Consider the following 16,462-nt stretch of genomic DNA (forward strand, 5'->3'; position numbering starts at 1 on the left):
GCTACTTTATGTAGAAAGACGTTTTATGTAATTTATTTTATTTTAGTAGTGTAGTGGTTTAAAACAACTAAAGAAGTTTGACAAAAGTTGATGTGTTAGATCAATTTATACGACACGTTTAAGTTTTAGTAAAAAGCCAGTACAGTGGGGCCGGAGCATAGTGGGGACGGAGATGTCACGGGTCTACAGATTTTATTATAACTGAAAGTGATTAATCACTTTTAAATAAACGCTTCGATGCGAATCTGTGGATAGTATGTTCAAACCAGTTATAGCGGTTTAGAAGATATCGTGAGACTAGCAATAATGTACTTAAAATTTAATATTTAGTCTTATGCAGGGTAGATACGATAAGGGTTGATCGTCTGTCTATAAAAATGTATTGCCAAGATATTTTCATTACCTATTGACTGTCGATTCACACACACATAACAACCTAGAAACTGACTACGGCCAAAGTGTAAATTTACCCTATTTTTGGGGTTTTTCCTTAATAAAAAAAAAATTTGACTACAGATTTTTGAGAAAATTGTATATGTTATAGTTCCATTTTAGATCTACCTTCGGTCTTATTTTCAGTTCAAAATCCCTAAAACTTTGCTTGAAAAAGTGAAAAAAAAAAAAAATCTATCCCTTCTAAGGGAAAGGGTTTATGATATTTTTTTGGTTTGTTAATGTTCATCGATAGTACTATGTTTGAAAAACAATTCATATAAATTTGGAACATTTTCGACTATTTTTAAAAAAGTTATAGAGCATCGTAATTTTAAGTTGAAAAATTTGTAAATTTTTTGGGTGTTTTTCTCGACTTTGATGGGGAAGGGGTGACTTTTTAAAATTTTTTGCCCAATAGAGTACCTTCCAGGTATGATTTCTGATCTGTAGAGTTTCTACACGAAGAAATCGGTTCAGCGGTTTACGAGATATCGTGGGTCCAGACACAAAAATAAAAAATAAAAACACATCATTGTAAAAACAATACCTTCTCAGCTCCGCATGTCATGTTTTATGTATACAATTTATTCTTAGCTGATGTATTTTTTTTTTACATAAACTTTTTTGTTATTTTTACTGAGCTTTGTTTGGCTTGTCAATGTTTATCGGTATTATCTACTGTATTTAGAGAATATTCCATAAATATTTCTAACTAATTCGACTATTTAAAAAAAAATTAAGTTGGAATATATGTAATTGTTTTTCTCGATTTTGAAGGAGAAGAGGTAATTTTTTTTTGATATATTTTTTCCCAATATAGCTACCATTTCAGGTACGATTTCTGTACCAGAGAGCTGCTAAAAAATTAAAAGCCATCATTGTAAAAACAAATATAGTAAACACAACGTACAATTTTAATTATGAAGTATTATTAATTCGGGTACAATAATTACATGAGTTACAATTCATTTACAAAAAAATATTTTTTATAACACAGTATTAGGTACACAATACACATCAACACATATTGTACGAAAAGATAGAAGAAATAATACATAACAAAACATAGAATACAAGAATACATTAGGTACATTACAAAAACATTATAAACATTAAACAGAATACATTACACAAACAACAATGTAGTTTATGTGAAATTATTTTTAAACGTAGTTTATCAGCGCAGGTACTGAATATACTTTTCGTCATCGTCTTCATTAATTCTCTGATCGGTTAATTCCGTATAGGTCGCCTCCCAACTGGTCAAAGGGACCCGGTCGTCCCACCGGCTCAGGTGGTATTCTTGGTCGATGACTTCTTGCTTGATAATTGGACAGGTAATTTCGGTTTCCGAGTCGGTAGTCCATTGACTCAAGTACTGGTTGTACACGTTTTCATATTCGTCGTCTATTACTTCCTGTTTAATATTTTGTACGTTAATAATAAACCCAGAATTGGTTTCTTCACTTGGCACATGTTCAGCCGACTCGGTTGACACATCGCAAATTACATCGTCGACACTGCCGTTACTGTTCATAAATAAGAGGGGATGAGAGGGGATGGGAATGGTGTATAGGTGTATTTGAACGGGTTCCATATTTTATACAGCCCCCCTCCCCCCTAGGAAATTATATTAATTGATTACTCGTTGAAATCGATGATATTTTCATCAATTGGGATTAACGATTGATCGACGAAAACCATACAGGTAATCATATAACCGATAACCATATAGACGCTCGTTTTCGTTTTCCGACGTACCATTACTATTTGTAAAATTATAAACATCTTATTAAGGTTAATAGACGATATTCTGTTTATTTATTCACTCGATTTACAATACTGACAATAACTTCCTGTCCTGACCAAAATATTGTCGAATACTAGGGAAAAACACAGTATGTACATTTATGTAGCATGCCCTAGGGAATAAAGCAGTATATACAATGGAGATACTGTTTATTTTATTAGTAATCGAATTTCTCAATGCATATAATGCATATTTACCAAGTAATCGTAGCTAAAACGGCTTTGCAGTATGTACACTATATTTGATCTAGAAATGGTCGTGGTACTAGTCAGACACGACAATATGTACCAAAACATTTATTGAGATTTTTCGGATACTAACTATAACCATTATGTGTTTATCATTCTACTAAATTATTATACTAAAAAATATCTTTATGGAGATACTGCATTTTGTTAAGTTTATTTTGTTTTTAATACACAATAATACTAGAAAATAATGCAGTATCTCCTTAAAAATTACAAAAAGCAAAAATAATAAACCAAAGTACCAAAAAAATCTTTCGAAAAATTAAGGATGCCCATGACTAATAATTAATGCAAAAATTAGTGAGTAAAAATAATAATTTCATGGTGAAAAACAGAAAAATCAAAAAACTAATTTTCCCGACAGTTCAATTATTGGAGATAATGCTGAATAGAAGTGTTTTTGTTGTAAAATTAATATTTTTGATGATAATTGAAAAAAAACAAAATGACGGACACTTTCGGCGAATTTTTTTTGGTCATTCAGGAGTCATAAAGAAAATGTCTGACAAGTTTCAAAACTTTCCTAATTTTTATTCAGGTAAAAACGTTTATTGACAGCTATTTAGGGTTACCTGACTCGCTTGGACGCCGGCTGATCGCCTTCACATGACCACTTCGATCCACGTCCACGACCGGAGTCCACTGTGCAACGGTTGTCTACTAATTGTAATTACAGACTAGGTTAGGTTCGGTCAAGACTACACGTACCAACTTAACGACAACTTAACCTAGAATAAGTTACCAACCTTGTCCGGCGGTCGAAGTGCTGACGGTTGCACAAAATACAGTATTTTCATCTGCCATTTTCGTAGCGAAAGAAAAGTACAAAACAAAACAAAATTGGTTTGGTATAAATACAAAGTTAAAGTTAACACAAAACAATTATAGGTAACAATAGATTAATAGTCAAAGTTAGAGTTAATTAAATTACACTCGTAAACAAAAAGCACAAGACAAAACAAATTATGGGTGTACAAAAGATTAATAGTGCAAAATTAAAATTAACTCAATTACACTTGTAAACAAACAACACAAGACAAAACAAAATTGGTTTGGTATAAATACAAAGTTATAGTAAAGACAAAACAATTATAGGTATTCAGAAGAATAAGTTCAAAATTACACAACAAAATAATTATATAATAAATAATTATATAGCAACGGTACCAGATTCACGTTATCAAGACCCAATTATCAATATAAATGTCATTTCATTATTAACTGGCCAACCATTTTAACACTTTTCATCCGTTTTTAAGATCTAACGTGTGTACTGACAAAAACCATAAAATATATATATTTTTATAGTTTTTTTTATCTTAAGTGTTTCTGTACAAAAAAACCAGTCCCCCTCCCAAAAAAATGGGAAAATTACACAATATTGACCGTAGACAATTTTCAGATTACTACGTGTGAGTGAATTAACACTTGATCTACCTTATTTATTACTTACCATACTACTACTTACTATGTTGTTTTACTATTTTCTTTAAAATATATACATTTTTAATAATGTCTGATGATTTATTAGAACTTTTTTTTCTGTACAATTCTAAAAGTTTAGCATTTTTAGGATTTTTTAATAAATTATTAAATAATAATGTAGTGAATTATCAAACATTTTAAAAATCTTCAGCACAGAAAATCAATTTTCAATCTACTAAGAAAATTTGATTATTTCACAGCAATTCTAAGACACTAAGACAGAGGATTCGAGTAATTATAAGGACACTGGACACTTGGTGAAATGATCGAGTTGAGTATTGGGCCAATGATATAGATTTCAGTAAATTCGGTTAACAGTCTTGAACAATTAAAAAAAAAAAATGCTAACGACTTTGAAAGTAAGATTAAAATTTAATTAATTCATTTTATTTTAATCGCTAGTTACATTTCAAAATACAATTTGTACACTTCATCAGCATTTCTTTGTACGTAATATCAGCATGTAATGTATTTGAATCTGTATGATACTGTCTTATAAATATAAAAAATTACCCTCTACAACTGTCCTTTAAAATACAAATTTTTATTTTAACATTAAACACTTCTTTTAATTTGTATTAAGTTAAATACTCTAATAAGATTTGTTTTTTTATCTAAAACAATTATTTTATTGTAATAGTTCTTGGTCCATGACATTTAAAAGCTATGTAATGTCAAATACCTCATTTTACTACAAGAATCGACTATTTCTTTATAATTTGTGTAGTTTTATATAGTTTCTAATATTTTTAAATAACTCCTAAAAAGTACACATTTTGCACATATCAAATGACAAATTCAGCCCTTATATATTTTATTAATAAAAAATCCTAAATGTTAAAACGTTTCATTAAATACAACTTTTTGATGACAATCAAAATGTGGATTGAAAGCTGACGGTTTATAATCAGTTTTATAAATGCAATATTTAAGAAAATAGTGGTTTTATTAAACATCGGCTTTGTCAATTAATATTTAGATTATTTTGTATGAGCTTGAACATTATGTATTTTTTATAAAATGTCTGTATAACTATATAATTTCTGTATTTTTTTAAATGTCTATATATTATTATAAATATTCTATATTTTATAATAAAATTGCTATATTTTACTATACAATTTTTAAATTTCTGTATTTTTTTAAAATTATCAACATTTTTAAAAAATACATAAATTATATATACGTTACAAATAATTCACTAACAAGTAATAAATGAATATTGAATCAAATAAAGTAGTTCTATCACTGTAGTTGAAAAGCATAACACATTTGTGCAAACTAATAAACTACCTTTCTTTTATAAAAAAAAAATGCATCAAATGATTATATGAAATATAAAGATGAGAAAACAATTATGTGCAGGTAATTTACATACGGTTTTTTTTTTTACTTGTATATATACTGTAACTCGTTAAAAATACAATTTTAAAAGGACGATTATATTTTATTGGATAAAATAAACAAACTTACACAGCTACATGTATAAAGAAAAAAGGGGCGGTTACATTTTTCATGTATGAGCTCATGGAATAATAACAATAAAATTAATCTAACTTGGACGTTACTTAATGCTTACTGAACGAAAATTCAACACTGCTAATGTGAAAAAAGATAAATGCAATTGGTCAATTTTTCAATAATTAACCTAAATGTCGTATTGCCTGTTCAGCTATAGAGATGTACAGCTCTATATATTAATAACAACATAATAGTACTTGATAGGTTTTCTTTGGATTATAAAAATAAACGATCGGCTGTTTTGGAATATAATAATTATTTGTTTGATGAGTGAATGGAATACGTCGTATGAGTGTGATTTTCAGAGGAACGGATTGGTTTTGAGATCTTGGAGAAACAATGAAAACGTTTTTGTAAATTGTGTTATCAATAGGTTGCGTTTAAATAATAATAATAATAAAACGAATAAAAATGAGCAAACTTAAAATGTACAAAAATACCCCCCAAAAAAAAAAAAAAATGTTTAAAATCTATGGACTAGAAACGAAAACGCGCGTTTGACATTGTACAGATTTCAATACATAAAAAAAAATTTACATTCAATCGAAAACACAGAAAACGATATTTTCAAAGCGTAACACGACTTTTACAAACAACAAAACAATAATTATAACATTTTTACAATATAATATATAGGTCTAATCGAATAATAATTATAATTACAAAAAGACAAAAAAAAAAAAGCATATTAACTTGAGCAGTTTTTTTTTTATACAAATATTATTTTTTCAACATTTCGTTTTTCGGTTTTTTTTTTTTTTTATCGGTATTTTGTACATTTTGGATAATAATATAGCAACAAAACAGAGGCCGGTACTGCAATAGAAATCACAGATTCTGGTTGATTTATGATGAACGGCCGGCCACTGCCAGTAGTTTTCTTATGGTAAAGCAACGGCCCACTTTACTTAACTCAGTCGTTGAACAAGATGAACCGGTGGTGGTAGTTGTCATTACCCAAGCGCATAGTTGGTGCAAGTCAAAATGTGGCAATTTTTGTTGTACGCAAATCATTTCAACGGGATTTCCTATACGCTTGTGTGACGACTACAGTGGTGGTCATGTTGTTTGTGATTGTCGAAGGCTCGTAAAACGAATTGGCACAAGTCGAGTTTCTCAGCAAACTGTTGTTCTTCGGAGGCGATTTTCGCCTTAGCGCTGGAGACGTTCTGTTTTTGCTGTTAATCTCCTCCATTTTCTGGATGATCTGCTGAACGCCCAACACCGGATCGGTAGGCACGCCGCACTCTCCCGAAACTAAAACAATTAAATATTGGTCAACACACGTTTTTTTTAAAATCGTAATGTAATTATAAATTATTTTAACCGCCCAATCTTTATTTGCCATTGTTATCTTCAACTGATAATACCAAAAGGTTAGGTCATTTTAAGGGCTCAGATTCCCCCCTTCCCTCAAACATCAGTGTAGACATATATTGTGATACAATCAGTGTAGCCATTACACTGATAATAATATACGTATGACAATAATTTATATTCGATATGCCTACATCAAAATTAAATTTTCAGTGTAAACATCGTTTCAGAATTATGTTATTTCGATTTCTTGATTTGGGAAACACAGGTATTATCGTTTATAGTATTTGTTCATACTCCCCAAATTACCAATATAATATTAGTTATTTTAAACTATAATTACAGTCGAAATTATGAAGTTAAGTTTACAATGGCCGCTCGGTAGAATCGGAAATTATTATTTAAATAGTTGAATTATTATTTTATTAAATAAAAGTTGATTGACGAAAAATAATGGTTAAATTAAGGTGACTATTTTCCATGGTTAATTTTTCCAATCATGAATGGTATTTTTAATCAGTTTTATTAGAAATGTTTTTTTTTGTTGTAATTAATCATGGTTAAAAATGTAACTCTTATGTCATGATTAAAATGGTTATTACTTATTTACCAAGTTAAATTTTATCTTTTAACTTGAATAAAAAATTCCCAACTCGGTAATATTTCAAACAATTAAAGTCGTCACTCGAAACGACATATTTTAATTGAGTAAAATAATGAATTTATCTCGAAGAAGATGCTAAATATATGACTTCTTATTCATACTGTTATTTTTTTTACCGAAAGGGGTTCATAAAAAAAACTAATACATTTTAAGCGACAAAAAAATGTTAGAGAGTTTAGTATACAAAACAGAGACATGACGCCAAATTAAGAGATAATAAAAATTCATTAATTTTCATTAGAGTAGAAAATACGACCATAAAACAAAGTGTAATGATAGATGAATACCAGAGATCTCATTTCCAGTAGGATGTTATTGGTAGACCACAAAATCATTCTGGGTAAAAATAAATAGTTCAATGGCAATCAATTAACATATACATACTGGTCACGATATCGTAGCACATCTCTTTTTCGGTACAATATTCGTCGTAGATGTTATTGTTTTGTTCTTGTTCGACGGGCACCGGTATATTGCTTGGAATATTATAGTAAGAGTCGTCAACGACGTTACACGGTTCAACGTTAACAGTCTGTGTGAAAAAACAAGGAGTTGGATAAGTACATATTTTATTAGATATTATAATATCACAATTCACATTCGACAGATTTCAGATAAAATAAAACCGGATGCTGAAGTTCGTCATTTACTGATAACTGAAACCCTCCCATCTACTTAGTGTGACCGTATTCTAGAAATTAAGTTATTGTACAAAATAATTTACTATAATCATATATATATAAACTAGATTGCTAAGTGTACATACCGCTAATAGAGATAATATTGAAGTCACCATTTTCCAACATCTTTGTGGGAATTAGAACCTTATCACATGTTTATAACTGTTATCACTGATAATAACAATATTACAAGTTAAGCTGATAGCATAGATTCATATATATATATACTATTTTATACATACACATAAATCCCACAAAAATGGCCGACGTCGACTTTCATTTTTATCACTAGTAGCAATCTAGTTTATTATATATATATATATATATATATATATATATACATACATGTTTGTTTTTCCTACCAATGAGTCGAGGGGGTTTTGGTTTGTTTAAATGTTGAGCAATTGAAGGGCTCTGTGTGACAACTTAGTCCATTCTTGTCAAAAATTGTTTTTTAATGGACAAATGTTTATGGAAAAACTATCTACATTTTAGGGAAACAAATAGTAAAATCGGAATAATACTTTTTAAGATAATACTAAACGATTTTTTCCCGCCAATTGTAGTAAATGTGATAAAGAATTTTCTTTTCAAAAGTCCTGAACAATTTTTAAATTTAGACTTATCTGGTGGTTGCACGAAACCCTTCATTTACAGTATGCTTTAATAGAGACGAATGCACACTATCCGGTTTTACCTAATCTGTGGTACAACGGTCTGTCTCACGGCAGAACGGTACACGGCGCAGAAACGATGCTGCGTTTTGGTTTGTGCGCAGTACCGTTCTCTCGTGAGACAAAGTGTATGAATACATACAATTGAGACTTCGGGCGTTGGGTCGGTGGCTTTATTCTGTTCGGACTCGTCGATCAGCTGGTAAATGGATTCCATGTCGACCTCGTCGGTGCCTGCAGAATTCGCGTACACGTGGACGGGCCTGACAATAGGATTGGGTTTGTCGTAACAATAGTCTTGGGGTTCCGGGGTGATTTCCGTAGGCGGAACCGGAAGCTGCCGGTTGGGTAACAGTACTTGTTCGTGTTTGAAGCATATCGGCGACGGCGGATGAGTCAAAGGATCAGCGGGGGTGGACAACTTATTGGTAGTTGTGCCAGAACTGTTGATCGCTTCGATCCATGACTGCAAATCTTTTTGGCTTTGAGCTATGAACTATAACGACAAAAAACAGAACACAAATATTATATCGATATGAAATGAAATTCGTCGGACACCTACTAGTTATTAGGTATTAGGTAGGTTATAGAACAGCTGTCAAACGAGCAAAAAGCAATAAAAACATGGAACAATTGAAAAATTATACAAGCGCTTTTTCCGGTCTTTTTTGAATATCGATAAAACCATAGTTGATTCCAATTTACAACACATAATAACGTATTACATACGACAACAAAGTAATTGTTCATAGTAAGGTACATAAGGTTATCGTTAGCTAACATATGATATGCAATTTTAAATCGTTAGGATAGTTGAATAGTCCAATGATAGTTGCAGTTAAACAAAAATGCTAAAATGTCATATTTTACTTACAGTTAACCTAGCAATAAAATTATATTTTTACAGTTTGTATTGCCCTATAGAAGTTCATCAAATTCATTATGCAATAATCCGATGGTAAAATATTTAAAATTGAAACCAAGATTTTATGCCTAATAAAAACATTTAAAATTTAAGCTTTTTATAACTCGTTAAAATCTTAGTAAACCTAAATGCAATCCGGTTTAGAATATCACTCTATTTTATTTTATATTTTAGAAATACTTATAAACGTACTGCAATGTAGTATGTACATACATAATAATAAGAAATATACATGTTGTAGGATAAAATATTACCACATGGGATGACACCATCATAACTTGGTTGGCATAAAAAGTTAAAATATTTTAAAAAAATAATTCTGAATATCATAAAAATGTTTTAATAGATAATAATTTATTTTCTGGCTAGAAATGTTAGTTTTGTCCGGTCATACTATAGACACCGTGCAGTAGATAACAGCGCAAGGTATAAGTATCATAAAAGAAAATTTGAAATTCACTTTATTGTAACTTTGAAAATTGTTTGTAGCATAATTTGGTTTTACTAATCAATATGATTTATGTGTAAAAATTGGATAAAACCATTATTTTTACCAATGTTGCTTAAATATTATATAATAATATGTATCCTACTAAAAGTAAGTGCATTAACCACAAGGGGGCGCTGCGCTACGTACGATGCACGGTGTCTATACTATGCGGCGCCCCTCGAGAGAACGAACCTGCGCAGTAACCAAAACGCGTTACTGCCGTATGCGCTTGCACAGACAATAGTAACGCGTTATAATTTCTGCGCATGTGCGTTCTCTCGTAGACCGCCGCGTACACCTAGTGTTTTACTCAGTTCCTTTGCATACTTGATAAGTCTTTTTTCCCGGGCAAACCAGTTCCAAGGCCCAGTCCTTTTTGTTGGAGCCCGGTCCCCCGGCGTTGGCGTCCCTCGCCGTGTACCCTTCCAGATGGATGACCAGACAGGGTTTGACCTCTTTTTCGCCGTGGTACACGTACATGGTGGAAGCCAGCACGGCGGCCCAGAATTTTTTCGTGTGGTCGACAAACAGGATCTTGTCTCGTTTCATCAGCTGACCGTACTTGCTGGCGGAATACTTGACGGCGTTGGCCGACACGAAGATCACGTCGCTCTTGGAGCTCTCCGAAGAGTCGCTGTTAGATCTGCTGCTCAGACTGACCGACTTGCTGAGGGTGCACCGCGACGACCCCAGGGAAGAGTCGTCGCCGTTGGTCGATTCGCCGCTATACCGTTTGGCGTTTTTCTCGAACTGCCTGCCGCCTGTCGACCCCCTTCCGGTGTGTCCGTTCGCACAGACGGGCAGGCCAAACGGCTCGTAGTTGTCCAGCATGTCGTACTCCTCGTAGGGCACGTTGTTGTATATCGGTTGGTCGTCCGAACACAATTCCTCGTACGCGGCTTGCTGATGAAGACAGGCGAAGCTGTTCGACTTGATTATCGTACCTGTTGAACAATATAGTAAAACGAGGTTAGTGCTGGCGTTTCGTTTCACACGCTTTATATGAGAGCAAACAAGTATTGTAACCGGCAACCGGGTCAATAGGTATTTAATACCATGCGTTTACTAATTTTTAGCTTCGACGAGTAGCTGAAAATGTAAAAAATTCAGCCCTTTCCATTCAAAATCGAGAAAAAAAATACATACTTTTTTAACTTAAAATTACGGCGCTGGAATATTCTTTAGACAAAGCACTACCGTTGACCGTTGACAAACCAAAAAATATATAGACGGACGATCTACCCTAATCGTATCCACCCTAATACTAAAGATCCATTTTTAACTAATTAATTGTCATTAGGTGTCATTTCTACCAATACAGATTCGCTTTGAAGCGTTTATTAGAAAGTGATTTAGTCCACTTCCAATTGTAATAATTCATATTCACCTGTGACCTCCCCCCTACCTCAATATGCTTCTTTCCCACTTCACTGGCCTTTTTAGTTTACTAATAACCATAATTAATCAATTGAGTTGCATAACTGTTAAAACCGTGAGAACATTATGAATTTTCACTAAGAGTGTAACAGAATATTAACATAATGTAACCAAAGGATGACAGAAAGCGAGCATGGCTGTTTTTGCCAAAAACCATACTATTTCCTTTTGCGACAGATCGTACCTTTCACATCCACGACAAAAACAAACTTAATTCAAATTGGTCGATAAATTACCTAATAAGAAGAGGTCACAATCAGTAAATGGCAAACTTTTAGAACATTTATTGTGCATTCCCTATCCATAAATCACTTGAACCCAAATTGTTATAACCCTATATAGATCAACGAATACAATTTAAAGCACATTATTATTAAGAATGATTTTTATCGATATTTCAATCATTACTATATCTACATATTTGCATCAAAAAGTTTTATAAAATATTTTTTTCCACTTAATAGCCCGTATTAAGTACTTAAAACAATTTTTTTTTTTAGTTAAAATATATAACTGAGCCAATGATTAATATAATATTAATCAAATAAGAAACACCTAGCTCAGCATAAAACATCATAGTCTATGGTTATTAAGCCAATACGTTAAAACGAGTTTGGTTTGCACGTGCTAAATAGAAATAATATTATTATACATAAATTATCATTTATTATTAACTATTCTACTAGAGACTTAATGTGACAGCACTGGGAGAGCGTGTATAGATGACAGTGAGTATAATGTGAATATGATATTGTTATTACCTTGAAACGTATGCTATTAAAAATGAACGAGAAGACAATACTATATATGATTATTGTATAGACAATAATAATAAAGGCTGAGTGTGTAAGCGTGTTTGTACAATCTAAGCACGTTTAACGGTTTTCTCGGTATCTATACAAATGTTGGTTGGTAAAACCAACACACAGACAGAAGCGTTTGTCAGACCGAGTGAAAGTCCGACTGTATATATATATATATTTTTTACTACAGATATTATTCCTACAGAATACGTTTCCTTTATCTGTGTGTGGATTTTTGATGATCTTTCACATACTTTTGGAACGTCCGGTGTTCATCTCCATGTAAGAAGTCCGGGTCGGCGACTGTTCTCTGTTGACAAGTTTTGCCAGCAGTCGAATGCGTTGGACTTCGGCTTTTTCCGACAGCTTTTCGCCGGCCAATACCGTTTGCAAGTACACTACAATGTCTGCAAACAAAAATCAAAAACAAAAATTGTAATTGTGTTTTTTTCAAAACATACACTCGACGGGTTAACTACTTTCGGTAACAAACAAGAGACGGTTTTTTACCATGTGTCATCATGGCATGTATAATAATGTAATAAAGAAAATATATGATATTCAAGACGTGTCTAATTGAACAATTACAGTCTTGAACATTTCGAATTTTAAATATATTATCCGCTTGGTGGGATAGTAGGCACTTATTATCTTACATAACTATGCACAAGCCAAACCATAAACGGTACCGCCTTTAGTTGCAAAACGCATAATTTATTTATAATAATTTCGCAAATTTTAACAACCTCATTGTAAATATTGAACATAATATTTATGTTGAAAGTCTTTTTGATTTCTCTGTTTAGCGCAAGAAAGATTCGTCGATGAACCGCAATGCATTTTAAATTGGAAATTACATAATTATTGGAGAGGATACAGGTTTTATTAATGAGCATGAATTTATAATAATCTTATTATAAGTAAAAAACGAACAAAATTTAAGTCATACAGTTATGGGCTGAAATACATAATCAGCATATTATAGAGAAAAAACAGTATTTCATATTAATTATACAAGTGAGTAAGTTAATTAAATATGTGGCGAGTAAAATAAAGTGTGATTGGGTCAAGTAAAAAAAGACTATGTCGTTTGACAGAACGAGTATATTTAGTATTAAATGTAAAAGCAAAATTGTAAAAAAACTGTAATATGGGCAACAATGATGTATGATTGTGAGGGTTGAGAGAAATGAAAGAAAATTAAAAGTAGTAGCAGAATAATAATAATATTAGAGAGAATTAAAAATTAGTATATTATGGTCATTTCATTTATAATCGACTAGGTGTTTGACCTTGTGCCTTTGTTTTGTTCAATTTGTTTATCGTTTGTAAAATTTAAATAATGGTGTTAGAAAGAAAAAAAAACATTTTTTTTTGCACGACCAGTTTAAAAGTGATGGGCACGTAATCTTCTTGTTCAAAAAAAAATTTATATAGGTCTAGTTTTCACAGTTTGTTTTTTATGTCTAATTTTCTGATCAACCAAAAAAAAAGACAAAGTCAGAAATTTTATAAATCGTTTTGTCTACACATGGAACGACATAATATGTACAATAAAGTAATATGGAAAACGAAAGCAAATATATTGAAACGATTTAGACATACAGACAAAAAGAAATGTAACGGTTAATAGAGATTAAGATGGGCGATAGTTAAGATTAAGATGTAAATCGAAATCCTAATAATAAGTGAATGCATGTTATAAATGAAGACAAGGAAAGTGTGATGAGTACTTGGAAAAAGAAATGAGGACGGATGTAGTATTGTAACTGAATCTGTCTATATATTTTTGTAAGGCTGTTGTAAGGATTACAACAATCTATTATTGGTAAAACTAATTTAACATAAACACAATAATTAAAGGTTCGGTCGGAATAACGTGCTGTTAAACCTAAAAAACCGAAATTGTATTTGCTTTTTAATATTGTAAACCTTCCGGATCGGTTGTTGGCACGTTTTTCGACCAGCACCTTCAATTGACAATAATTGTTATTCGTTACACATAATGTGCACCGTATTTAAGAATTTACTTTCAGGCTGTACAGTGTACAGACCATTTAAAGTTTCTCGTTCGGTTTCGGTGCTTTAGTTTTTTCTTTTTTTATGTCAGTTACAAAAGGAATTTAAAACGTACCGGAATGACATTAACTGCTCATTATACGAAACGCGATCAAATGACCGTTTCGATGGGCTGCTGCTCTCCCTTTTTTCGGCTCATTAACGTCGCCGATGATAATTATTATTATTGTCCAGTCGGTATTTTCGTGATAATGCTTAGGTTATTTTTATTTATTTTTTTTAAGATTTCTCTGCCACGCATATACTGATCACGGACCGTGTTATATACCTAACCTATACAATAATATCTTTGGGGTCGGTACTGTTTTTGTTTTGCTTTGTCTACGGTAAAACGTGACGCATTTACATATTATGTATGACACACAAGACTGATTTTCACAGGCAGCACGTGCACTGTGTACTCTGTCCCACTAGAGAACGGACCTGCGTAGACATAAGTAAACAAGAGTAACAGCTGATAGATGTGTTCCAGCATAGTGTGATCTTGGCGACACCTAGTAACCGAAACAAAACAATAAAAAAATCTCTAAAAAACATGACAGACCGCAGCGGCGCGTGCAGTAGCTCGTGTATGTAGTGATAAAATTAATTATTTTTTAAATAGTATCACAATGCTGTACACGCTGGGGATATGCAGGCGTCTCCCTAATACAGTGTCCGATCTAATTTAAAACGACTTAGTAGCCCAGCATCGAAACGCTACTTAAACAATTACAAATAATTAAAGCCTTGACACCTCCTAATCAGTATAGTATAATATTACAGCATGCCCACTGAGTTTGACGACATTTTAACAATCTTCTAAGGCCAACGACCGTTTTTGAAAGTCAAGTATAAATGTACCTTCGTTCATAAATAACAATTAACATAACATTATATAAAAAACCGTAGTCAAAAAGTCGGCTGACGGAATCATTGATACCAATACAGAGTGATCATTTTGAAATCTCATAGGGTTTAATAAGATATGTATTTTTTTTTTTCATAATGTTTTTATACTTTGATCTCAATTTTCCACATTTCGAAAAACAAATTGTAAAAAATTGAGATCAAATTGCATAAAATCATTATGAAAAAAAAAATGTTATTTCTTATTAAATGAGATATTGAGTGGTTCACGATAAAATGACCACCCTGTATTTACCCGAACGTGCCCAACGACTAAATACCTACTGTGTTTATTTTTTTAGTTATTGTTTTACTTGACTTTGTAGAATAATCAAATCAGAAGTAACGATCTCAAACACTCGACAAAGTATATTACCCCACACGTGTGACAGCTGGGCTCAGGCTGTAGTAAAACAATAAAAATTAGCCAACGTCAATGTCGTTATCCATTGGCCCTGTTATGTGTACAACACACCGATGTTTACTTTTCTCTTTTTTCTTACTTCTTACACTACGGCTATTACCAAAGTGTTATATTCGCATTATTATTGTACAGCGTATAAACTACAGACCGTCAGGTCATAACCAAAAAAAAGTTTTTTTCATGTTTGCAACCACACCCAAACGCATTAGAAGTAAATAGGAAATTCAAGTAAGCCTCGAGAACAAAGCAGGTCTGGAATTAATGACTTTGGAGAATCAAATATTATTTTATTCGATAACACGAACAGGACGAGCTATTATTATAGTGTACTTACAAAAAAATAAATATTAAGTTTGAACTTTTTGGCGTACCCAGAGGAGGTGTAACTACGCCCAAATAAATGCTGGTATCGAAAATAGCACACCATTAGTCCAAGTCAAACTATGTTCGAGATGTTCATGTAACGTTTTTTATTTCGCCATATCATTGTACTTTTTTTTTTTTTTTTTTTTTTTTTTTTTTTTATTTATAAAAAATATATTTACAATCTGTAATATTAGTTACAATAAGTAAATTTGAAAA

The 16,462-nt window shown here is 31.9% G+C and overlaps 1 protein-coding gene across 1 annotated transcript in view; it reads right to left on the reverse strand.

The window, feature by feature from the left end:
- Nucleotides 1–5,371: 5,371 nt before the first annotated feature.
- LOC126839020 (uncharacterized) overlaps nucleotides 5,372–16,462 on the reverse strand; it is a 28,288-nt gene continuing 17,197 nt past the window's right edge. Inside the window, exons 2-6 of the mRNA XM_050573924.1 lie at nucleotides 12,744–12,896; nucleotides 10,577–11,193; nucleotides 8,977–9,330; nucleotides 7,865–8,012; nucleotides 5,372–6,756 (exon numbers count right to left, since the gene is read on the reverse strand). Coding sequence (XP_050429881.1) covers nucleotides 6,515–6,756; nucleotides 7,865–8,012; nucleotides 8,977–9,330; nucleotides 10,577–11,193; nucleotides 12,744–12,896 — 1,514 coding nt within the window. The 3' untranslated portion in view covers nucleotides 5,372–6,514. The remainder of the gene's footprint in view (nucleotides 6,757–7,864; nucleotides 8,013–8,976; nucleotides 9,331–10,576; nucleotides 11,194–12,743; nucleotides 12,897–16,462) is intronic.

Source organism: Adelges cooleyi, unplaced genomic scaffold, assembly GCF_023614345.1.
Source record: "Adelges cooleyi isolate 19-005CV unplaced genomic scaffold, UGA_ACOO_1.1 ACOO_flye_CR_arks_rails_tigmint_CR_PRNA_30, whole genome shotgun sequence".
Classification (NCBI taxonomy): Eukaryota; Metazoa; Arthropoda; class Insecta; order Hemiptera; family Adelgidae; genus Adelges; species Adelges cooleyi.